This window comes from Balearica regulorum, chromosome 1, assembly GCF_011004875.1.
Source record: "Balearica regulorum gibbericeps isolate bBalReg1 chromosome 1, bBalReg1.pri, whole genome shotgun sequence".
NCBI lineage: Eukaryota > Metazoa > Chordata > Aves > Gruiformes > Gruidae > Balearica > Balearica regulorum.
In genome coordinates, this window is record NC_046184.1 from 58,775,978 (window position 1) to 58,801,322 (window position 25,345).

At 43.4% G+C, this 25,345-nt stretch overlaps 1 protein-coding gene across 4 annotated transcripts; it reads right to left on the reverse strand.

Annotated features, from left to right (window-relative positions):
* Window positions 1–151: 151 nt before the first annotated feature.
* Window positions 152–16,396, reverse strand: HMGXB4 (HMG-box containing 4). 4 transcript variants are annotated; one of them, XM_075753731.1, is made up of 11 exons: window positions 16,133–16,359; window positions 13,893–13,998; window positions 13,201–13,319; window positions 11,795–11,870; window positions 9,699–10,849; window positions 8,401–8,482; window positions 7,859–7,923; window positions 7,459–7,564; window positions 6,729–6,898; window positions 4,483–4,605; window positions 2,339–2,532 (listed from the first exon to the last, which is right to left on the reverse strand). In XM_075753731.1, exons 2-11 carry the CDS (start codon window positions 13,921–13,923, stop codon window positions 2,488–2,490), a joined length of 1,968 nt encoding a protein of 655 aa, XP_075609846.1. In that variant the 5' UTR covers window positions 13,924–13,998; window positions 16,133–16,359; the 3' UTR covers window positions 2,339–2,487. The 4 variants fall into 4 exon arrangements, with proteins under 4 accessions (XP_075609856.1, XP_075609864.1, XP_075609846.1 ...); XM_075753741.1 differs by lacking the exon at window positions 13,893–13,998 and having other exon boundaries at window positions 152–2,532; window positions 16,133–16,396; XM_075753749.1 differs by lacking the exon at window positions 13,893–13,998 and having other exon boundaries at window positions 152–2,532; window positions 13,169–13,319; window positions 16,133–16,375.
* Between the last annotated feature and the right edge of the window lie 8,949 nt (window positions 16,397–25,345).

The following is a 25,345-nucleotide window of genomic DNA, read 5'->3' on the forward strand; positions in this document are numbered from 1 at the left end:
CGGTGCTGGGGGTGACCTGTGCCGGCCAACGTAGCGAGTGCCACGAGTCGAGAGCTGGGACGTGTTCTGCTGAGAAACGCTAACTACTAGTAGGAACAGCAGCTGCAGAAAACACAGTGCATGCCGGAAATGAATGACACTACTCCAGATGTTAAAAAAAAAAAAAAAAATTATATTGTAAGTACAGTACAAAAAAAGTTTCTTTGTATAATTGTAATGATCTGGATCAAACAGCAAGGAAATAACAAAAATATAAAAAACTGCTAAGTCTTGCCAAAGTTTTCCCTCTAGTACCAAATACCACAAGATACAGATTATACAAAGTGTACAAATTTTAAATAAAAATACAATACACCAGGGTTGTGTTTTTCAAACTCTTCAAGAGTTTTCCGTTGTACAGACAACAAAGCTGAAGCTGATCCCCTTCTGTTCCTCAGAGAGCAGATCTGCCCCTTCACCACGGTGCTCTCGACTGTAAAGGGAAAGAGCTGGTCATTTTGTACCGCTCTCAACAACCCAGTAAGGGCTGGGATCCGAAGTGGGATCGAGGTGCCTCCCTCCTGGGCCCTTCCCAGTTCCAGGCTCACTGGGATTAGTCATATATTGTTAAAACATGTATGCTCCGGTCTGAGGCTTGCGTTGAGAACTGGTACGGTGGTCTGAAAACCTTCTGCCTCCTCTACTAAGTGAGAAAACCTAACGCTGCACTGAGAAAAGCTCCGTAAGAGACAGACTGCCTTGTACAGGCACAGCTAGGGAATACATGGTAAAGAGGAATGGGGAGAAAAACCCTCCTGAGGATTTAATTTAAATATGACTTGGGGCTCAGCCACAATGAGGGACAGCTCACTTTCAACTGCCCTGAAAAACAGAAGCTGGATTTCAGACTGGAAGTAAAAAAAGTGCACTTCTGTCATTTTAAAACTTTTATGTTATAAGGCTGGAAAGGCAGAGTCAAATTATATTTCAGTTGTTCTACCTACCCTCACAAGATTGCCTGTTTCTACAAACACTTAAAATCCTCCTCGTGTTTCCCCGTACAATGCCAATGCTTACTACTGCTACACATATAGGTGATTCCTGCAGGAAGTGGGGTGAGGCAAACTTGATTCGTCTTTTCCACACACTGTTGGTGGAGGGAGGGATTTTTGCTTTTAAATTATGTATATATATACACACACATACACAAACAGAGAAATATACAGGATAAATTAAAATCTGTTACAGATATATGTAAACGTTAAATACATATGACATGAACACCACATACACATACACACAGACACACAAAAGCCTATATGAGAATCAAGTGCTCTCCTGCGGCTCTTCTTTAGAGGAGCAGAAAACCAAACACCAAGTATGTGGCTAGAAGGTAGGGGAATCGGTCCGATCAACCCACGTGTGTCTTACTCAGCCGTAACTGCTTCCAAGGGGTCATTAGTCACTGCCTCACAGCAGCACCGTGGCTCTTTCAATACTGCTGGTGAAAGGGATGGGGGATCAGCGATCTCAGAAACCAGAGTTGTCTGTTCACAAAACAGATGCAAGATGGGCAGAAGCAATCCAAGTTTTTCCCATCTGCATCCGCGCTCCTCTCCATCAACGTAGGCTGACCATGCCCTGGAAGAATCAGCAGGAGGGTCATTCTCTCAAGCCAATGCAGTTGGTTGATATATCATGCTAATGACAATTTGGGTGCAAGTCCACAAGAAAATTCGTTGTCATCTTCCTCTTGACTTCACATGCCAGCTACCAGACCAGCCAGATGATGCCGACAACTTTCAGTTATTACTGACTGAAGAGGGTGGGCTGGAAAGTGACCAAGAGGCAAAGACCTCTGTATCTTTGATCAGCTATCTGGCTTTCCCCTCAAGCAGTAGATCTTAAACTGAAAAACAGTTAGAAATAGGGCTGATGAAGAGCTCAGTTCATTTCCTTGGTCCAAAATACATTATCACCTCTACCTGCCCACAGAGTATCAGAATACTTTAGGCTGGAAGGGATATCAGGAGGTCATCTGGTCCATCCCCCTTCTTAAAGAAAGTCCAACTAGAGCAGGCTGCTCATTCCGTTTTTGAATGTCATCAAGGATGGAGAGTCAACAACTTCTCAGGGCCACCTGTTTCCATGACCCCTCTTCATGGCGTTTTTTTTTTTCTTTATATCGAGAAATCCATTCTCTGGCTGCTTCCCCCAGTAAAGGATGTGAATTTAAGGCGAGTATCTCAAAAGCTTTCTGAATTCTTCACACAAAATACTTTCGGATTGGAGGACATTACACCCACCAACACAAAAGGGGTTTTTTTCTCAGCTTAACTGCACAACTTTTCATAAAATAGAAGTCAAATAGTTACAATCCTATGTATATACTATACAGATATAAAACTTTAAAACCCTACACACGGAGCCCTTTGGGAGTGCCGGCGTAGTGCATATGTACACAAGTCAGTTATGCAGAGGTCGAGTACATCCCACAATCCTTTCCCATCAAAGTCCAGGCATGATGTAGGCGATGTTGTCTAGTGTGTTTGACTGGGAAAAGAAATTCAATATTTTTTAGTGTCAGGTAATGACTCAAAATCCTTAAAAAATGACAGACGAGGGTTCTAAGCATGTTCACTTGTCTTACAAGTTACCATATGATGAGACAACCAAATCTGCCTAGTCATCACCACCACTGCTAGGCTTATTTTCCTATTTTTGGAAATGTAAGTTAACCAAACATAAAGGTAGCCTTAGTATCTGTAAGCACCTGGAAACAACGACAATTCTTGAGGCTTTCCTCAAGTGACCTCCTCCTTATGAAACCCATATCTCTGCATTTGAAACAACAAGCCACATTGCTCATATCACATCAACCACAGGAAAGACTAGTGATGAAGGACTTGAGCAAAGTGATCAAAGTTGTAGCATATAAAAAAAAATTACTTTACGCTCACAAGTCCTTTATGAAATTCTGTAGTTTAAAAGTAAAGAGAAAAACCCTCAAGCAAACCCACTAATAGGGTGTCAGATGGTAAAAAGAAGTGCCCTCCAGTTTTCCTTGTGAATCATAACAGAATTCTGAGAGTAGAAGTCCTTCTTGTGAACATTGGAAAACAAGACGGAGCAGTATATTATCTGTATGTTCTTCAAATGCAGTATTTCAGTAAGATCAAGCCTGTGGCTGGATGGCTGAAGAATGCCTTAAGAAAACCACATTTTAATTGCTAAAAACAGAGGAGCTGGATCTGCACCAGCTGTGATTCTAACATTTAACAATGCCACCTACTGACTGAAAAGATAAATTGCATTCTACATGCCACATGACCACGGACAATTTTATCCATGTCTTAAAACACCACTGTCGTTATGTACATAATGGTAAAAATCAGAATAATTTATTATCAAGTCTGAATACCATTTTTCAGAAGTGAAGGGTAAGTGCCTCAATCCACCTAAAGCTCCATTGCTCCTTATAACAATAAGCTGATCAAGTTTCCAATATACGCACCATTTAGTCATGCGGTGTCATTACTCTGAATGCACTTGGCAAGCAAGAAGGAAAAAAAGTATAGGATGTTTTTCCACGGCTTAGGATGGGAACACCCTGCTGACTCAGCTTTTGTGTAGACAGCCAGTTTGTGGGAGCTCAGAGCCTAAGCTGTCAACTTTGTTGTTGTTGTTAATAGTCCTTTCTCAGAATGAATCAATGTTTGGGCTGCCCTATTATAACATGCCAATTCATATCCCATTTTTGTTGATCCGTCTGCCAGATTTGTTTTTAATCTCTTAAATTTTGCAGAATATATATTCATTTTTCATGTCTGCTCCTTCTCTGCTTCTCATGTCTCCCACTGGAGGTATGACTCCCAATTCCTTTTATGCTGCTGCCATCTTAATGTATGTCCACATCATGCTACACAGATACTAGAAGCTGTTGCTAAATCAGAGCTCAATAGCAAGTGTAGCTTACAAGTGGAAAAAAGCCTGTAGTTATGCTGTTCCTTAAAACAGAGACTATTTTTCTTTCCTTGGAGAAGGTTACAGCCACACGTAAAAGGCCCTTCTCAATCACATTGGGAATTCTGAGATCACAAGTTATTTTTTATGCTACTAAAGGAAAAACAGATTGTGTGATGCAGAGCAGCTAGAAGGTGCTTTTTATTTTTATGGAAAATTAGATCCATCAAAAATACTGATATGTGTAAAGGTGCTTTTATTTGATTCAGATGGATTGATTCAGCCACTAAAACAGGACCTACACACACTGCAATCGATACAAATATGAGGTCAGCTGCCACTGGGAGAAAAGAAGTTGCACAATACCATGAAACAGTAACATCTTAAAGAACTTCAAGAAATATTCCTCTACAAAAGTGTATGACCAAGACAATTTTCTTATTGCACTGGAATTATAATCACATCGTAAGACTGACTAATCTAAAAACTCCATCTCGACCCCACTGAAATTAACGGTGGAAATGACCACAAGGAACTCACCAAAACGTGCTTAGGGCAGCCATTCAACTCTGGCAGTTGCGTGGTCAGACATGCTAATGGGCCCAAAGCACAGATGATTGAATCTAGAAGTACCGACAAACTTCCTGAAACAGCCACCATTCCCTGGAAATATTGAAAGAAAAAAATGGATAGGGATGACTAGTAGAAATTATGGTTCTTTCACAACTGTATTAATTCTCATGCAGATACAGTATCTTCACTCTTGAGCTCCTCTAGTCCACTTCCATTATTTACACAGTAACAAAACTATGCCATGCGCTTCACAGAGAGACTGCAGGCTCAAAAAATTCAAGAATTCAGTAGGCAACATACTGATGTAAGAAAAAAGTAGGGAACATCAGAAAAAGTCAGAAAGTTGTCAGCTGCATAAAACACTTGCTTCCACAATTTTTGTAATTTCTTTACTATTTTGTACCATCTATTTTGTTAACTACATGAGTCCTAAAGACAACAGTTGTTTTATTATTGAAGTCTAAAGAAATGCTATGTCTGTAAAAAATGTTTTAGTTATTGAAATATTTTCAGGAAAGGGATTTTTTTTGTGTGTTCCTTTCTGCAAAGGGGGAGATTTTACTGCAATTGTTCCTCTGAAGAATGACCTTAATCGGACATACCAGAAACAAAATGCAAGCACATTTATTTATTTGTGCAAGCGTACTGGGATAAGATGATCACATTAGCCATAAAATACAATATTATTTGAGCCAAATATGTGTTCTCCTTACAGGCTGGGCTGAGTTCTGAAAGTAAATATGTAGTGTGTATGTGTGTGTGCATCTGTGTGTATGCACACGCACCCTCATTCACTATCATCTAAAAGTAGGAAACCATTAAAACATGACATCTTGTACATTAGCACAGAAACGCAGAATAGTTTGGGTTGGAAGGGACATCAAAGATCACCTGGTTCCAACCCCCCTGCCATGGGCAGGGACACCCTCCACTAGACCAGGTTGCCCAAAGCCCCATCCATCCTGGCCTTGAACACTTCCAGGGATGTGACTGCCACAACTTCTCTGGGCAACCTCTTCCAGTGCCTCACCAACCTCACACTAAAGAATTTCTTCCTAATATCTCATGTAAATCTACCCACTTTTAGTTTAAAAACTTAAAAACCATTACCCCTTGTCCTATCACTACACTCCCTGATAAACAGTCCCTCTCCAGCTTTCCTGTAGGCCCCTTCAGGTACTGGAAGGCCGCAATTAGGTCTCCCCAGAGCCTTCTCTTCTCCAGGCTGAACAAGCCCAACTCTCTCAGCCTGTCCTCACAGGACAGGTGCTCCAGCCCTCCGATCAGCTTGATTGTGGCCCTCCTCTGGACTCACTCCAACAGCTCCATGTCTTTCTTGTACTGGGGCCCCCAGAGCTGGATGCAGTACTCCAGGTGGGGTCTCATGAGAGGAGAGGGGCAGAATCACCTCCCTTGACCTGCTGGCCACACTGTTTTTGATGCAGGCCAGGATACAGCTGGCTTTCTGGGCTGCAAGCGCACACTGCTGGCTCATGTTGAGCTTTTACATCAATCAACACCCCCAAGTCCTTCTCCTCAGGGCTGCTCTCAGTCCATTCTCTGCCTGGCCTGTAGCCGTGCTTGGGATTGTCCTGACCCACGTGCAGGACCTTGCACTTGGCCTTGCTGAACTTCATGCGGTTCGCACAGGCCCACCTCTGAAGCCTGTCAAGATCCCTCTGGATGGCATCCCTTCCCTCCAGCGTGTCGACTGCACCACACAGCTTGGTGTTAGAACTTACCAGGCAAGTTGAAACAGTAGTAGCCCCTATCCAGAGCACTGACAATATGATACTGCCAGGAAACAACAGGACATGCAAAAACATCTTGGTAAAGGCCTTCTCTGATCGTGCTCTAAGAAGGCTTGAGACAGCAACAGAAACTGGACCAGAGATTGGCAGAGATAGCAAGGAAGCACCAGATCCAAGGTGAACATATAGTAAGAAAAGACTGAAGAGTTCATTGAGCTAAGAATTGCCTTCATGGACCTAGAGCTGCAAAGGACCTGTCTGATGCCTACTGTTTACTGAGAAACAAGGCTTCTTAGTTTACTGAAATGAGAGAGCAATGCATCTAAGAAACACAACACAACATCTCTAATTTCTCTTCTGAACAGGAAAGCACTGACTAAACTTTTAAGTAAAGTAAAATGACAATGTCCCCTAATCCTGTGCGTAGATTACATGACATCACCATGACATTGCTGGACTCACCTCTGTTTCCTGCAGTCTGTGTCCAATGAGGCTCAGAGATTCACCCAGCAACTGTAAGTGTGCAGCTACATCAATAGGATCTGTCTCAGGGACTTTGGCTGGTGAGGAAGATACCACCATAGTGCTGGTGGGGGACTTCTTATGAGGGGAAATGACTCCTGTTGGAGAAGCTGGAAACACACAAATTAAAATTCCACATTCTCCTCTTTAATTCTTTTACTTCCAAGTCTATTTACTTAGTAAAGTTCAAATCTCAAAGGCAAGAGATGCTTAAACAGTTCTGTGGGCCTGGTCCTGTGTGATCTTTGGAGTGAAAACTTTCTTAAGTGTGCAAAGCATCTAACTCGACTGAATGCAATTTGGGAGATTTGGTTTGGGATATTGGGTAACCAGAGATACCAAGCCAAGAACAACCCTTTTTCCTCTTGCAGCAATTCTAATCTCACTAGAATTTCCCTGCTGCCTCCTCTTGGTTTACATTTCAATCCCTAAACTGCTAAAAACAATACCATTCTACAAATTAGACAAGGAAATATTTTTTAAAAACTGCTGATGTCATTCTTACTTTCACAGAAAGACTGTTTTTGAGTAATATGAGTTAAATGTCAAGACTTGTGAGAAAGCACGTAGGGGTGTGAAGCAGGAAAGGACCTTTATTCCTTATTCCACAGGCAACACTATTTTCCATGTCCAAGAAAGAAGACTAGAGCAAATAAAGTGCAACAATTACCCTTTATTTTTGGTGCACCATCTGAAGATGATGCCTTTCTCTTCACAGTGGTGGCCTCTGCTTTATTCTGCTTGTGTTGGAGATACTGAGCTTTCTGTTTCCAGATCTGCAGTTACCATGGTATAAAAAGAGAGATTCACAATATTAGGTAATTCTGTTACCTGGTGCCAGGACCTGGAGGCAGAATGATGTTATGTAGCTGACTGGTGAAGTAATACCATGAGAAGTAAATGGATGCTTTTACAATCGCAAGGGCAAGGTCTCCATACTTTCCATCTTTCCTTACTTTGGGGACATAAGTAGCATTTTTCAAGGTATGGTGGCAATGCTGCCAGCATGTTCTGACCTAAGCACCTAGTTTACAGAAATCATTTTACAAAAACATCTCGCATGCACTCACCAGTTTATCCTTCTCAGGTAGCTGCTTCCACACTTCTGCCAGTTTTTTACTTAGCTCTCCAAAATCTGGCAGAAGGAAAGAAGAAAAATGTTTAAAACAAAAACAATCATAAAATCATGGAGAGAACATAGGAAATTTACTGGTCCATGCATACACCTTTAGGAAGCAACCCATTCCACAAATGGAACTGTCCTGAAAATGACTGCCAGTGTGCATTCCCATTACTGTTTAAAATAAAAAAATCTGTTACCAGGAATATAGGGTCACACATGAATATACAGGAAAGTGGCACAATGAAGATAACTCTTTAGAGAAAGAAAGAGCTAGCAATTTCTTTATCCAAATTCACAGCTTGGTTAAAAGGCAATGTAATCAAAAAATGAAATCAACTCTTGTCCCCTTTGCCTCCTCTTATTCAAAGAAAATTGGCAGATTCTTTGCATTCTATCAAAATTAAGAGATTGGTATGAAACAGAGACGGTATGTTCTGCTAATTAATCCAGCTGGTGTATAATCAAGAGAAGGTTAGAGTATTCTCTCACCTATTCCAGGGTGCTCAGACACAATAGTTGTACGATATTCCTTACAGAACACTTGATAGGCAGACATGTTTTTCTTCTTTGGCTAGTCAGAAGAAGAAAAGGAAACAAAGATTTTTAATTATAATGAAACCTACTCAAATTTAGTAAGAATTTGCCATTTATTGAAGACTTAAAGAAAGATGAGGTGCTTAGATCAGGAATGTAAAAAAGCAGTGTTTTACATGTTCAGGCTGAATTTAGTGTTTATGAAAGCACAGGAACCAGCCAGAACCAGTATTAGTACAAAGCTTATCTTGCAACAACTCTATCAATGCATTTCATTCATAAGTTATAACCACCTGCTATTCTAAATCCAGGATCAACATAGAACTCTGTTAATATATCTCAGTTTTAAAACTTAAAATAATAATAATAAAAATAGATGTCATACTATTCACAGTACCTATCACAGATCTGTCAAAACAATTCAGTCCTCATCATAATGTTTTGTTCCATTCCTTGCATTCCTTGCATCCTTACAAAACTTCAAACTGGCAGGAAAATAGACACTATAAGTACATGGGCAGCAGAGGCATAAGCAGTTGCCAAGCTATGATCAGAGAAAACTTACCAAATAGAACAGAATAATGGCTGAACAAATTTGGGCTACGCCTGCCCATTTCCTGACTCAAAGCAACTCTTGTCTCTCTGAACATGTAGAAATTGCTTTTCCCCATTTATACACTTATGCAGTTATATCACCTGTAAACTCATTCATATGCTAGCTACCATTTCTCCTACTCATATTTTTATACACTAACCATGGAAAACTGAATTTATGGGTACAGGACAAAACTGGAAATGATGTAGTCTATAAGAATTAGAATTGAATACAGGAGTAAATGGGTAAATATCTTCACTTTTCAGGTTACAGCTCGATTCCTTTTTACAGGAACTGTGATGACGGACTAGATCACTAGTCCAAAAGTCTGTCTGGCAATAGGTAGAACCAGTTACCTTAAAAAATCATGCAGTTATGCTTGGTACATAACCTGTACCAAGCAAATTAAGTATAACCTTTTCAAAGAACCTCTACTGGCTAAAGATTGCCTGTGCCACAAAACCAGAATGATATATATTCCTTTTACTACAAACAAAAATCACAGTCGCTGACACATTTTTCCAAACATGCTTCAGTGAAACCACCGATACTGGTATTAGTTATCCTTCTGTTTCAATTTAACATGCCTTTGTATTGGAGTGCCTAATTCACCATTAACCATCACCCAACTTCTATCTTCCCTCCAATTTTTCCTTACTTTTTCTCTTTCTCTTTCCTTTTCTCTTTCTCTTTCTTTTTCTTTTTCTCTTTCTCTTTCTTTTTCCTTTTCCTTTTCTTTTTCCTTTTCTCTTTCTTTTTCCTTTTCTCTTTCTTTTTCCTTTTCTCTTTCTCTTTCTTTTTCTCTTTCTTTTTCCTTTTCTCTTTCTTTTTCCTTTTCTCTTTCTTTTTCCTTTTCTCTTTCCTTTTCCCATTTCTCAGCTTTGTCCTTATCCTTGTCTTCCTTTTTCCTCCTCTTCTCACCTTGACCATCTGAGTGAAAAACAGCAGGAGGAGGTGGAGAAAGAACATAGGCGGTACTGGGAGGAGGTGGTGGTGACACTGTTACTTCTGTTACTGCCACAGAGGCATGCCCAGAACTCTTTTTAGACTTAGAGTGCTTCTTCTCTCTGTGTTTCTCCTTGTCTTTTTTTTTCTTACTTTTTTTTGACTTCTTTTTCTTCTTGATTTCTCGGTAGGAGTCATCTATTACTAGCTCTCCAGCCTCCAACTCTCCACCAGAAGAGGAACCAGATTCTGGTTGTGCCTCCATACCTGAAATCTCATACTCGCTCCCATGGCCCTCTGAATAAAGGGAGGTGTCAGCACCAAAACTCTCAGAAGGTGGATGTGAGTCCGGAGGTGGTTTGTGCTTCTTCCGGGATGACTTTAGGAAGCTCTGCAGCTCATGACCCAAAAGGAATGAGCCTTGCTCATCTCGAGCCGATTTCTTCGAAGATTTCTTTGCAGCTGCTGGTGCTGAAGAATAGGAGAAAGAATCATCATCTGCTGCACTGCTCTTCTCTTTCGGTGAAAGGATGAGCTTCATCTTCAAGCCATCAGGTTCACGAAGAGTAAGTGTCTCTGTGTTCACATAGAGAGGCTTCATTTTTTTAGATTTGTGGAAGCTGCCATCGTCCACAGAGTGCTCCCCACTGCTCCCACTCAGCTTCTTCTTGTGGTGCTCCTTTTTGCTTTCGGAATGGCCAGAGGAAGAGTAAGATGATTTTTCAGAGGTCTTCTTTGAAGACTTTGAGCTTGTGGCCAAAGGTGAGGTGATAGCCTTGAGTAAATCCATGGTTGTATCAGCTGAGGATGGGCTAGAAACTGCTTTTTTCTTCTTCTTTGATGGTAGATCCAAAGGCGAAACACCTGAAGCAGACCAAGAGAAATGTACATCAAGAGGATTCCCTTAAAGACAGCATTACACTAGCCCAAAGAAGTGAAATGGGAATTCTGCAAGGCTTATGATTACAGCTAATAGATTTACATCCTGGCTTAAACAGAAGATCTCTGAAGTTTGTAGGCAGCTCAGCATGACCTTACTGATACAATTCAGGAGCTGTAACACCTGAGTCGGTCAAATAATTTAAGGCAGCAAGACAGAGTAGGAAAGTTCTTGGAAGTTTTGTCAAACTCTGTATTCCATTGTGAAATAACATATTTTGATGAAAATGTATCTTATTGAGCCTGAAATTACATCTCAAGTGCAAGGTTTTCATGCCATTCTAGCTAAGGTGAGACCAATGAATTGAAAATACAAGCTTTTTCATTCTGAAAACAGATTTTGATGACATTTAAGCTTGGCTTTCTCTTTTAATTGAGCCAAAAATAAATCTTAAACCTGTTAAGCTTTTATGAACAGAAATGTCATTTTCTGGCCAGCTTATTAATTGTAAGAATAATGTTTCTGCATTTAAACTGAACCCAAAAGCATTTATTTTTCACCCTGATGCATTCTGTTTTTATAAATTCAGAGAAAGTAATACTATCTATAAGTAAAATTACAACAGGGAAAAAAAGAAATGCAAATCCCAAAAGGGAAGGCATAGGTTAGAAAACTACAACTTGTCAATAAAGGGGAGGGTGGAAGATGTCTACGCCCAACAACGGCAACTTAAGCTAGACTCTGAAAATATCATTCCCTGATCTTTTGGTGTCTGGTGCTGATCAGCATCAGGTTTCTGATTACTTGTCCTAAGATAGGTTGATATACCCCATAAAGTGCTAACCACAAAGCTTGGTAACATTGGTTTAACAGCATCCTTTCCTCGAAGTCATGATCTGTTAGCCCCTGCTGCCTGACTACTATCTTACCTCTGTAGCAGAACTCATCGGAGGAGTGCTTTCTCTTCTTTTTGTGAGGTTCTGTCCCCGGAAAAAGCTCACTGTCCTAGAATAAGAAGAAAAAAGTTGCTGACAAACAAGAGGGAAATAATACGAAATTCACATGGACTACTGCCATAGATAATAATTTGTACTACTGTAACATCAAGGAACCCTAGGTATGAACCAGGATCATTAGTCTAGTTGCTAAAAGAAGCAATGGAAACATACTCTGTCCCCAAGAGCCCACAGTGTAGGTTTATGGTAAGAGGCAAAAAGCATGGTTCAGATAGGTGGGAGAATACAAAAAACGGTATTAGTCAGGATTGGTTTCAGCACATCAGCCACCTAACTGGCATCAAGCTTTCTGTAAGCATTGAAGCACAACAGGGCTACAAGGAAACTGAAAGACAGATCTCTATAGGGAGCTCCCCCCAAGTGAGAGGAGCAATACACAACAAAACTTGAAAAAGCCATTTAAAAGTGTTAAGAAATGGGCAATGAAAGCCAGCACTTGGAGATCAGCTGATGAGTTGATAAAAGACAGACATCTACCTCTTAACAAAGCTAAGAAATAACTAAGCATGCATAGACTGTCAAGCCTTGAAAATGAATGTGAGCACTTCATGTTTAATATGCTGAAGAAGATAAAAGAAGTAAAAGGAGGTACAGAGAGGTGACAAAATGATGGGCCAAAAAATTGGCCTTAATATGTCATGTCACTCAATTATTACTTGTCTCTTGACCAATCTGTGGTCTGAAAATGAAGCTCCTCTATAGAATTCCATCTGCATGGTAGAAGATTCTAATTTTAAACTAGAACTTATTTTCCAGATTAAAAAAAAATAAAACAATCACAAGATAGTCACCTTTGAGCTAACAGCAGAAATTTTAGCTCAGGGAAGAAAGTTTTGAAGAAACTTAAGTTGTTGCTATGTGATTTCAGAGTTAAGGCCCCAAAGAGGTGAATAGGGCAAGTTCATACCTCTCAAGAGCTATCATTTCAGGCTGTCTGCAGAATCAGGAAGACAACAGTGCATCAGTTAACATTATCTTCATCCTTTGCTGGCTATTTATACCACCATAAATTCTAAAAATCTTTTTTTTTTTTTTTTGTGTAAAATGTTATTCATACTATCTTATGACTTGCAAGGTTCTACATCAAGACTACAACAGCACTTTACTGCCCTATTTTCTGAGGTCAGTTGTAATTGGGATTGACCCCCTCCTTTTCCGCAGGAAAGTTACAGAACAATACAGGACATCATTAGCTGCTCTTGCTGTCTTCTACATGCATTTCTACACAAAAAAAGAACAAGAAACCCATCCATCCCATTCCACTGCTAGGTTTACACATATCCTTACACCTTTAGCCTCTCCTCTGAGGGCTTCCTGACCTGAGTTGCTATCTCATCTTCCTCTTCCAGCAGATCCTTGTAAGAGCGCTTTTTCTCTCGCTGTAATCTGCCAGTTGCCAGCCCCACGTCATCAACACTTCGGTCACTCTCTAGGAACTCTAAGATTTATGTGAAATGGGAAAAAAGGAAGAAATGAAATACCACATTAAGGAATGATAGACATGTGGACTATGCACAAAATAATATAACAGCAAACATTGGCACAGAGTGATGCACAAAACCCAACAAGCGCAGGGGCTGAAAGATAACAATCCGTACTCTCGGACCACAGGGATGGGGCTCAGTGTTCTAATGCTAGAACACAATCACTCAAGATTTCATTTCTAACCCTTGTATATTTCTTCCTAAAGACAACTGGACCTAGAAATGTTACCATGACTGAACACATCCGTATCCCTGGTCTCCAGTTCCATTGACCAGGCAAGGAGAAGAAAGGCTGCAATGGCAGAGTATATCATCCATTCCTCTCAGTTTCTAATCCCAGTACTTTACATCTGGAAATCAAGGGCTTGGGATCCTCCAGCAACTCAGCCAGGTTAAATTTAAGGGCTCCACAGCATTCTAGCTTCTTTTCCCACTCTGACTGCATGGCCTGGCAAGGGCTGCAGAGGGTACCCTTTTGTTTGTTTTATTTTTTGGCAACTCCCTCTGAGATTATGAAGCAGTCATACCTTCTTTGTTCTTGGAGTCATCATAAGCCATGGTGGTCCTGCAGGAGCCTGAGAATGTGTTGCCACGTCTGGGCTCCTTCCCCCGTTCCCATCTACAGGAAAAGGTCTGAGAAACAGAGAATGAAAATAACCCTCCCATAAAGAAGAATCACGATGTAAAATGGGAAACTTCCTCCGAATCAAGTGAAGATTCTCTGGAAGACAGTGGGAAAGGAAAGGAGTCTACCTTCTGGTCGGCTCATGCTCACCCTTCAGGCTTGACAGATTTTTTTTTTAAAAATTGAATTGGAGGTTGCTCTTCTATTATTTTAAAGATGTAAGAGACCACCTCTTCACTGTAAAATCTCCAAATCATTGAAGTATTTACAAAAATAGAAAGAGGGTGAGAAGACAGCTGAGTTTGATTTTCATGACACACAAGACTGCACCCAAACTTTTGTCAGGAGCCACTGTAGCAAAGAATGGGATGTTTCAAGAGATTCCAAACCCTTGAATCTCAGATGAAGTGAAGGAAAAGAAAGAACCAGGCAGGAATCATTGTAGTACAAAAGAATGACTTAAAATCTTTTTAACTAAAGGACTGCACATTTGTAGCAAAGGTGTGCGTCCTTTTGATGTGTTTCCCAACACTACCACTGCAGCCATTCTGAATGCCAGCCTGGGAGAGGGAACGGAAGAAAGCACTCTTTTTTGCTGGGACTTCCACAGCACCCCAACCCCTGTCAGCCGCCAGGTTTCAGGCCTCCTCTGAGTCATTCTGTTCTGCAGTTGCTGGCATATAGCAAGACAGTGCCCTTATGGAATAGCTGCACTCTGGTTCTCTCACAGTAAACAGCTTTTGTTCTTCAGTCAGCAACCAGCTTAACATGAAAAGATCGACCTGCTGCTCATAAGTGATTAAACCAATTGCACCTAACTGATTTTGTGTGTTTGTGTGTATGTGCACATATGTGTAAGCATTCAGCCATGCAGCTTGTTCCTTCTAGCTGTCACAGCAATCTTGCCACAATGAAGTTACATTTGAATACCTTGAGAGCAGGGAATTTGTGCTTGTGCATCCCTGCGCATACCTCAATTTTATAAATAATTGGCTGAGGCTGAGAATGTACAACATATTCATCCTATAGTGGTTACTTAAGTGAAACAACAAAGTCCCAACTAAATCAAGCTTGCATGTACACAGGAGATGTTGCCATCTAAATTTGTAGGAATACATGCTATTTCTTCAGGTTTTGGGAAAACATCTGCCACAAAATGCTTTAAGTCAGTATTCTGCCCACTATACATTGTTGGTAGCAAGCACAGCCATTTGTAGGCAGAATTTATGCACACACACGTGAGCACTGCATATGTACACACACTAGAACTGTGCACTTTGCAATGAAAAAGAGCATCCTGCCACTTGTGGGCTCACGATCTTGAACCAGATCTTGTCAACATTTCATGATGTCCAGGTGTCATATGGACTTCAGTGGGAACACACAGGATACTAAAGCATTGTACTCAAGAAGGCAAGGGCCTAATCTAGATACTGTTCAGCAAAACAAAGCTGAAGACAGTCATTCATGAATGGATGACTTAGAGAAACTAAGATTTGTTTATAGTTACATGTGTACCTTTTAGTCTCTTTTTAAATCTTAGCTGTTTGACAGGTATAAAGATTGGTAGATAATGCCCAAAGGGGCTTACAACCTAGATCTCTAACCCTGCAAACACAGAACATATCCTTAGCTTGTCTTGTCCTATAAATCCTCATTAGGTTTCCCTGCTGCAAATTCTTTGCTTACAGAAGGAATCGCACAGGCTCAGCCCTCTCTTCACGTCTCCCCTTCCTTAACGCACACGCTTGCGGGATCAAGGCGAAGCGTTGTTCTTCTGCAGCCCCCCGGACTCCACGGGGACCTCTGCACTTCGGTCCCCCAAGGGAGGCTGCACACCCCACTGCCGACAGACCGCGGCGGGGCGGCGGCTCGGGCCGGGATCCCTCGCCCCATTTCCCGCCGGCGTTCCCAGAGACCTGCGGGCAGGCGGGTCCCGCCAGGAACTCTGAGGGCAGCGGAGGGGACAAACGCCGGTACCGGCCCCTGCGCAGACCCGGGACCGGGCCCGTCCCGCGCCTCAGCCCCGCGCATGCGCGCCAACGCCCTCAGGACCCGGGCCCCGCCGCCGCCCGCGCCCCTCCCGCCGCCACCGTTTGAAGCGCGCTCGGCCGCTCCGCTCCTGCCCGCGCGCCCTCTCACCCGAGCGGGTTCCGGCCTCACTCCGGCCCGCGGCTCCACCCCTGCAGCAGGCCCAAACGTGTCCCGGCGGCAGGGCCGCCCAGCGGCGACGAGGGCTGCCGGTCCGCCGGTATCGAGCCGCAGCCGCAGAGCGGAGGCGTCGCGGCCGCCTCACTCTACACCACCGCTTCCCGCCGCGCCGCCGCCGCCCGCGGCCGCCATCTTGGAGAGGGAGACAAGGGACACCCGCCCGGCGCCGGGACCAGGGGCAGCCAGTCGAGCGCCGAGCACGTCCAACGTGGCACCCGCGGGGTGGGGGAAAAGGCGCGGTGCGGGATTGCCGAGTGTATCGATGGCTGGTCAGGGCGCGCCGTTCCCCGGGCTCTGAGCGGGGCCGGGGGTGCCGCCACCCCGCACCGGGCGGCACGGCCTCGGGGCGGCAGCCGCCACGGGTTCAGCCTTCCCCGCCACGGCCCGCCGCTCGTACCGCGGGAGGGATTCGGTATACGGTGCGCCGGGGCCTCCCCAGCGGCTTGGCCCCGGGACCTGGCCTGGGGCCTCCTCTCCCGCCCGGTGCCCCGCCTGTGCAAGCGCCCGGGGCTGAGGGCAGGGTGGGGGCCGGGCCATAGCACCCACCGTGCCCCCAGGCAGCCCAGCGTGGTTCTCCGGGTGCTGTGTGCCTCCTCGGAGGTGTGGGAGCCACGAGTGGGCCACACGTAGGGCACTTCGGTGCGGCCACGGCTCTGCCCCCCAGCGCTTCATGTGGAGCGTGTGCCCGCCTTCCCCCCCCCCGGTCGTGGGCACGACCTCCTCTCGGGGTGTGCTGTGCTGTGGTGTGGTGGCACAGCTTCCTCTGTCCCTGAGCTGGCTGGGCTTGCAGCGTGGGTTAGTTGTTGGCTGCTTGTGCCTGCCACGGGGTGGGTCAATAGGAACAGGTGAAATCCTGTTATTAAGCAGTGACAGAGCCGGCGCTTCCATGAGGTTAGTCACACGTGTGCGTGAACAGGCACATCTCCTGCAAGCCTATCTGATTGAGGAATTGAGTGAATGTGCTGCACAGGTGGGAGAGTCAGGACCAGCCGGAGCTGAGATGAGCATGTCTGAACAGCACGCTCAGGGCTACTGCCTGTGGAGGCATCATGCAACCCTCGTGCCCTTTCCAATTGATTGTTCAAAGGTGGGAGGCAAGAGAAGGGGAAATTACCCCCAGCATCTTCTAAAGGGCTCATTCATGACTGCAAAGGATTCAAGATAGAGGTGAAACAGCCTGGTCAGAAAAAACAAGTATTTTCCCACCAGGTTAGCCTTTTTTCACTCTGACCACTCAGGAGGTCTTTGTTCAACAAACTTCATTTAACTCTTACTTTAAATCCCATCATCTCCACTGATGCAGGGGTTTTCTTTTTATTTAGGTGCTGGCAGAGACTCTACGGACTCCTCGTCAGATGCTGCTCACAGTCACATGCTTTCTGCAGACTACAATTCCCAGCCATGCCTAGAGGTTAAACCTGACCCGTCACAGAGGTGCTGGTTCCCCAGCTCTTACAGATCTGCCTTCTGGTCCTGCTGATGCTTTTGTGTCCTAACAAGTGTGGAATGATGACAATTATTTGCGGTACAGTAGGACCTAGAGGAATTAGGATAGAGGCCTGTGTCTGTTATGCTGTGTGAATGCATCGTTTGACCCAAAGTAGGGGGTGCAGCCTCCATGCACAGATCCATGTCTGCAAGTGCAGCAGCTGTAACACGTCAGAGTAAAACCCACCAGCCCTTAGGCTGAGCACAAGGCCCATGCAGATGTTCTCATGCATGTACATGTGTGTGTGCCTGCTGGTGGTGAAACTCTAAAATCACTCCTTACCCTCCAATGTGTTACCCAGGTGGATGAGTGCCTCTGCTGATTTTTTGACCAGGACCTTGCCAGAGTTGAACTCACCAAGATGACCTCTTTACCTCCGATTAGTGATGATGTTTCTAGGAGTCCCACTGATGGATCCATACCCCATTCAGCAATGCACAGTACAACAAAAACATGTCTCCTGTCACCAGGATTTTACAGTCTTCAGCTTCCTTGCTGGGTATTGCTGACCATGTGGAAACATCAGTTAACTCCTGGGAGCACTTAGCCTATGGGTCAGGTGAAGGCAGAATGGGAGCAAGTCAGAATAAGCCATTAGCATGGTAGGGAGAGGCTAGGTGCAGCCTAGCCTGAAGGAACAGGGATACAAATTGCTTTGAAAATTGAAAGCCTAAATTAGCCTGGTATTTGATGATGGCAGGCATTTGATAATGATAGCTAGTAAATGTGTGGGAATGGTATGTTTAATACTCTGCACCCTAGAATGAGAAAGGATTCTAGCCCTCCTGCAGTTTAATGTTTTTAGTGCTGGATGGTTTGTAGGTATTAGATTGTGTCAGTGATTGTGTGTGGAGGAGGGAGAATGAATTTCCAGGTGAATTTGTAAAAATGAGCATATAGCAGGATACTTGCACATAAAGCCACTGAAGCACCAATCAGTCAGACTTCCCCTGGTGAGATCTATCCATGCTCCTTTCCTCCCACAGAACAATCATAATAGTAATAATAATAGTAATTGTAATAGTAACAACAACATGTAGTCCTGCCTACTGCACTTTTCATCAGCACAGAAATGCTCAGAAAAACTAATTTCAATCATTCCCATTCTTCAGAACTAATAAAGGGAACCAGCCAGCACAAACCACTGGCATTTATTGAGTGCTTTCAAGCAGCTTAGCCTTTCTCTTTTCTATAAAATCCAGGGATACCTTTAAGGTGTACACCTAGATTATACAGGTCAGGTGGGGAAAATGTCAGAATGCTGATAGCAAATTTAAGCGAGTCACAACCCCTTCAAATCCTTAACACCTGACAGAAATGTTTCTTTGTACTTTTGAATACAAGAGGTCGTAGTGAAGGAATCAGGAAATCAAACAGTCCCCATAGTTTTTAAGACCTGAAGTGCAGCGTCAGTCAGTCTCAGACTATTGTGAGAATATTGCTTATTCCTTTGTTCAGAGCATATTGCATGCTGCTGCCGACACGCCAGGGAGAGAAACTGCAAAAGGGTACATGGTATGTTCCCTCAGGTGTCTTCCTGGCAGTGAGATACATATTGTATGACATGCTTTTGCCAATGCAGAATGTTCTAGCACGTGTGTACTTTCTTATTCTTAATGCTAGATTAGTTGTGGGCTAAGGGTTACCGCCCATGAAGCCACCCAATATGGTCTTGCTTTGTGCACATTATATTCATCATTGATCCTTGTCTGCCTATTTTCTCCTGCCTGCACTAAGGTGCAAGTTTCTAGATTCAATAGTCCTCCTCTTGTTTCATTTTTTTTCAGAACTTAGTTCAATGTGCTCTCAAATGCAATGAGTATAAGAGGAATGACTAGTACCATGAGCACAAGCCCACAGCCAAGTTATGTACAGAATTAAATACAACACTCAGCTGTGTGAACAATTATCAGTTCTCCCTGTCACAATTTGCAACTCACAAATCTCTCTTCACTGCCCCATTTTTCTGGGTTGGTTGGTTTGTTTTTTCCTGGATTCCAAGATGACTTGACATTAACTGGAACGGGACCTGGATTAAAACCTCTAACCCCCACCTATTCATGAAAAGGCTGCTTTGTTTTGCACAGGCAGCGCTGCTCTTCTCCGTGCACCCTACACCACTTGTACGTTACTAGCTACCAAGCTGCCCTTAAAAAGGAAGCACAGCTTCTTACATTTGGATAGGTTCTATGAAAAATAAATATATTTTAAAAAGCTTATGGCTATGAATATGGAGGAAGTAACTACAATGTTACAGTGGACTTTAGGTGAAATGGACCTTGTGTACTAATTACCTCAGCCATATAATTTCCTTAGCCTTATTTATAAACAAGGCTAGTGAGTCCTGTTTTGAATACAAGAACTTCCTTAGAGAAGCAAAACTTCAAACGATTTGTTATATGTGCCTTGTTTCAGCGTTGGGAATTTACCTAAATTACTTCCCATTTGTCTTTGTTTTTTTGCAGGATGCATTTGTTTTCTTGCCTCTTCAGCTGGGAATATAGTCATTAAGGAAGCCACAAGGGTTCGTGCATTCGTTTGTAACGTCAATACAACAGCCTGAATGTTCCCCAGAGCCAGTGTCTCTCGCAGCGGACACGCACCTTCTCCCCCTGCTCCTAGCGCTGCACCCTCTATATTCCCATGCTGAGAGAGGTAAGGTGAGGTGGGAGGACAGTGTCCTCATCCATCTGGTGGGGAAACAATACTGTGTGTTACAGCAGGATTAGTGGAGTCCAGAGAGGAAGAGTATGCTCCTGGGTGTGGTTCGGCAAAGGGAAAAGGAATGGCGCTGGGGTGATAGGTGTAGAGGAAAGGCTAAATGCAGAGAATCAGTGAGCATGGGATTTGCCTTTTTTCACTGATTTTGATCTCTTCCTCCTCACCAGCTACCAGGGAGGTAGAGTTGGTTTAATCTGAGTTTCAGAGAGATATACAAGGCCTATGCCACTGCTTTCAGCTCTTCCTCGATGCCTGCTCCCTGGGGACCTTGCTGGTCCCTGCTGACCATAACGCCTCACAACCCTCATCCCATAAAACATCAGGCATTCAGCCCTATCTGTATTCTTGTTTTACATTTCCCTTTTTTCCTTGTATCTGGTGATTTATTTAATTTCCTCCTTTCACACCTTGACTCTCTCCATTGCAGTTCCTTTCTGTACAGGCCAGACTGACCTGCTTTGCTCTTTCAGAGTGGCATGATCCTTCACCTGTACAAAAAGCCTGTAACTCTGGGCTGTGTCATTCCTACAGTTTTCTGTTTATGATAGAACCACAGCTTCAGCATCTGTCCTGCACTGGGTACCAGAAATTATTATGTTACTAAAATTTATCTTCATATAATGTAGATGGGTCATAGCCATTTCTGTGGACCAAGCCTGCATATCTGCTTCTGGCTACAGATGTCATAGCTGGAGATCAGAACTTTTGGGAAGTGCCTTGAACAGCTGCAAAGTGGCAGTGGAGTGTGCAGAGGGGCTGGCAACAGGACAGTGCTGCCTGCAAAACTCTTGGGATGCCACCTGGGCTAATGCCAATCTCATGACTGTGGTGTGCCATGATCTGTGGAGCTGCTGCTAAGATAGGGGCAAGTGCTGACGTGTGGAAAAGACTCCAGACTCCCAAACTTTGGAGGCATGGCAGAGGCAATAAATAAGAAGATGCACTGGTGTTGGTATGTGTTGGGAGAAGTGGTGGTGTTGCAGGGCATTTTATATGTTGCATCCGCTTACACGGCTGGTAATTTGCAATGCTTCCAGGGTCACCAGAGTAGTCAAGATGATCTGGGTCATCAAGTGCTGTTCCCTGCTATGGCAAGCCCACTGTTATTCAATCCCTATTGTAAACTGATCGATCTTTATCTTAAAAGCAATGAAATCCCATCCCCCCTTAACCCTCACTGTGTGGCTGTTCCAGAATCTCCTTCGCCTGGTGGTTAGAAACCGTCTCCTGATTACCAGCCCAAATGTATTCATGGTTAGTATGCATCCATTTGTTCCTGTGCCAACGTTTTCTTTTAGCTAATATAATTATTGTCTCTTGTTGCTGTTTTTGCTCTGATGTATTTATAGCGAGCCATCATACCTCCTCTCAGTTCTCATTTTGCTAGGCTAAACAAGGCATGCTCTCCTAGTTCCCTCCTAGCTGATGGCCTCCTCCTGCCTCTCCCTATGCGGGCAGACTTGCTCGGTGCTTGGTCATGTTGAATTCTTCCTTGGAGCTGGGTCACTGGTAATGGACACAGTTTGCTCAGAGGTCTCACCAAGGTCTTATACAGTGACTCTAATACTTCCCTCTTTCTGGAAGAAATACTTGTGTTTTTGTGAGGGTAGAAGAGTTGAGTACTGTCTTGAAACCTTTGGATACAACTTTCTGATCCTTCCTCTCCCTTCACATTCTGTCGTCACAGGTTAATGAATTTTACAGGTTAATGAATTTTACAATGGCATTAATGTATGAAAAGATAAAATATGCGTAAAGAAGAGGATGTGGAAAACAATTGTGTGGGTCTGGTTGCCTGTAAGGCATAACATGTTAATATAACAGCAAGAGTCAGTCTGCATATACTTCCCCCTGTAGTCACAGGGGAATACGGCAAACAAGCATCATATACAGCTTATTCCTTGCCTTTTGGGGACGAGGCTGGAGCCTGCTCAACTCTAGGTTTATCCTGGGACTGCAGCATGTGTAATGTGGAGGAGGAACTGTTGTCTCAGATAGGTAGCACGCTGTGATATCGCACTACAGGGTGGGCCACCACCATCACACTGGAGGTTTTGGGGTGCTGATCACGTGCAGCCTGGAACTAAGCTTCCTCTTGCTTTGTTTCTCCAACATGCCCTAGCTGCTGCAGGGCTGCACCATCTTACTTTTCTTTCTCTCTTTCCCTCCTTGCACTACTTTTTCTTGTGATAGTCAAGGTGCCAGACAGCTGTGTATCTGTTTTCACTGGTAAGAAATCACCCCTACAGCTTTTCATTTTTCCTTTCTGACGCATTTTTTCCAAGGGGCAGTACAGTACTATCTACTGTCCTCTTTTGGGTGGAAAGCAATTACTCCAGTAATTCTGCTAAAAGTTATAAAAAATAAATCACACCCTTCACTATCATATTCTTGCTTGGAGTCCAGCTTGGGTTATTTGTGATCAAGTTGGGCTCATGGAGGCAAGGGAAGCTGTGGTAACAGCATGGCTTATGTTTCACATCTCAGGTTTAGTTCTGCACCTCTCCTACCTCTGATGTCTTCACCGTTGCCTTTCCTGTCCTCTCTCTGCCTGTTCTCAAATACCTCAAAAAACTCCTGGCTCAGAAATGTCTTATGAAGTCTGATGGTCTGCGTACTCTGTGTGGCAGTGTGCATTCTCTGAAACACCTCTGTACCAGAGCAAGTACCAAGGTGGATGCTGAACGTATGGTTCTGGATGATACTGGATTTACATTTACGTGGGTACTAGTTTAGACTGTCTTAAATAAAAATTGACTGCAATATCACACCAGACAGATCACAAGACTTGTAGCATTTGCAAATGGAATACAGGATGAAATTACAGAAGTAAAACCAAGGAAGATGGTCATAGTATTTATTACAAAGAGGACATTTATCCTGGTCATTTGGCTTATGTGTGCAGGGGCACACATGATGGTGGAAAGACCTTGGACTGCTGAGACTTTCTGGGAATCATCACTCAAAGGAAAGATAAACTGCACTACATGGAGCCATCAACCCACCTTTCCCCAGTTACCTAAAAGCAGCTAGTCCTTGGCCTTGGGGTAAATATAATTGGTCAGGGATACAGTGATTTTTTTTGGTGTGTGTGTGTGTGGTTGCACTAGTGTTTGTTAATCAACCTGCTTAAAGAAGTTAATAAACTTGCCTAAAAAAGCCTCACCTCTCACTGTGCTACAAGCTGAAATAAATATTAGCTCAAGCTCACTTTGCTGGGTTACAGGAGAACCTAAAAATAAGGACCTGTGGTGTTGCAACACGGCACAAGGGAACTATTTAATTGGGAAGTCTGCAGTCATGAAGAGATGCTCCAAGGTGAATCAGAGTGGAAGCTCCTTCAGCTCATAGATCACTGCAATCATGCAAATATATTTTGAAATTTCTTTTCTTCCTTTAATTGCTGTCCAGATGGAAGTTCAGGGTTTTCGACAATGTCTGGGGGTGCTGGAGCTGCGACAGTCTGAGAAGCAGTTTTGATCAGCCTCCCAGTGGTCCTCAAATCCTCGCCATGTACCCGGGCTGTGTACTGATGAGTTGTACAGTATACAAGGCAGGGTAAATCATTCTCCCAAGAAGTGCTAGTCCCAAATAAGGCACACAGGTCTGTGTGCCCCACATTCATTTTGGTGAGAAACCTGGGGAAGAATTTGATGTTTTGTAATTAAGCTGGGTGAGCTTAGACTGGGTGAGATATAAACAAGAAAAAAAAGCTGCTGTTCATTTCTGTGGAGATACAACACTCAGTGTACTTACACAGAGAAGAGTAGAGAGATTGTATCGGTGTACATCCCAGTCATAACTCATTTCTCTTTTTAACAGTACCAGCTTGGTAAGGCTATTGAGTATCGGTGCTGCACTTGGAGCACAGAAAGAATGGGATGTTTTATGGTCCTAAATTCAATTCACGGTTAAATGTCTCAGGTAATGGAAGCTTTTACCACATCACTTGAGAGACCATTGTATTGTCTGCTAGATTTCATAAGCAGGGAGTTTTCTTTTTTAGTTGAGCTGCTTGCTTTTTCTGAAGAAATAAATGACCAAATAAAAAGCAAATCTGAAAACCTCCCCCACTGAGTCTATTTCAGTTGTTGCTGTTTTCTTCACATTTTCCTCCTTGAAATGCATTAGTTTCCAGTTGAAGGAACCTGAAGAAAAGATGATTATTACCAAGAAATTTGCAAATTAGCACAGCTCAAAACACTCCCACAGCAGTGTTCTAGTAAAATGAGTGAGGCTGGGCTAAAACCTCTCTATATTTATTTGGATCATTCTATATTTGGTTTTAGCAATCCTATTACCGAGCTGAAATTTAGGACTCTTTAGATACATTTGTCCTGGAAATAGCACGGGTAAATTATAAGGTCTGCTAGGTAGGAGGATGAGGACAGCATCTAAGATCAAACAAGGAGAAAAGCAACAAACGTTCTTCCTTTTCTATTAAGTGCGTTTGCATATTTTCAGCACATTCAGCACATTCTGTGGATGGACAAAATTAGTGGTTAAAGAGAAGCAAAATACACCAAGTATAGGATGTGGGATATTGCAGTGCTATTATACAAATTGATGCCATGCTTTCAGTGGGAGTTTTCATTTCAATTTATATCACCTCTGAAGGAGGAGGAGAGGGCAGTTCAGTCAGACCACCAGGATAAGTCTATGCATGGAAAAACTCCCATATAAAGTAAGGTTGAAACATTAGTGAAGAGATGAAGAAGGGATGGGAAATGTACACTGTATAAGGTATGGTGCAGGAGAAGGTGTGACCACTAATCACTTTTTTTTTTTTTTAATGAAACAAGAAGAAAGGAGAGTTTAGTGGAGAGTAAAAAGAGTGGTAAAAGCAAGCTTTCTTCCATAAGACAAAAGGAGGAGGTAAATCCCTGCTTTTGTGTTTCTTGGAGTCCAGGAGCACAGCTCTACACAAGGGTGGA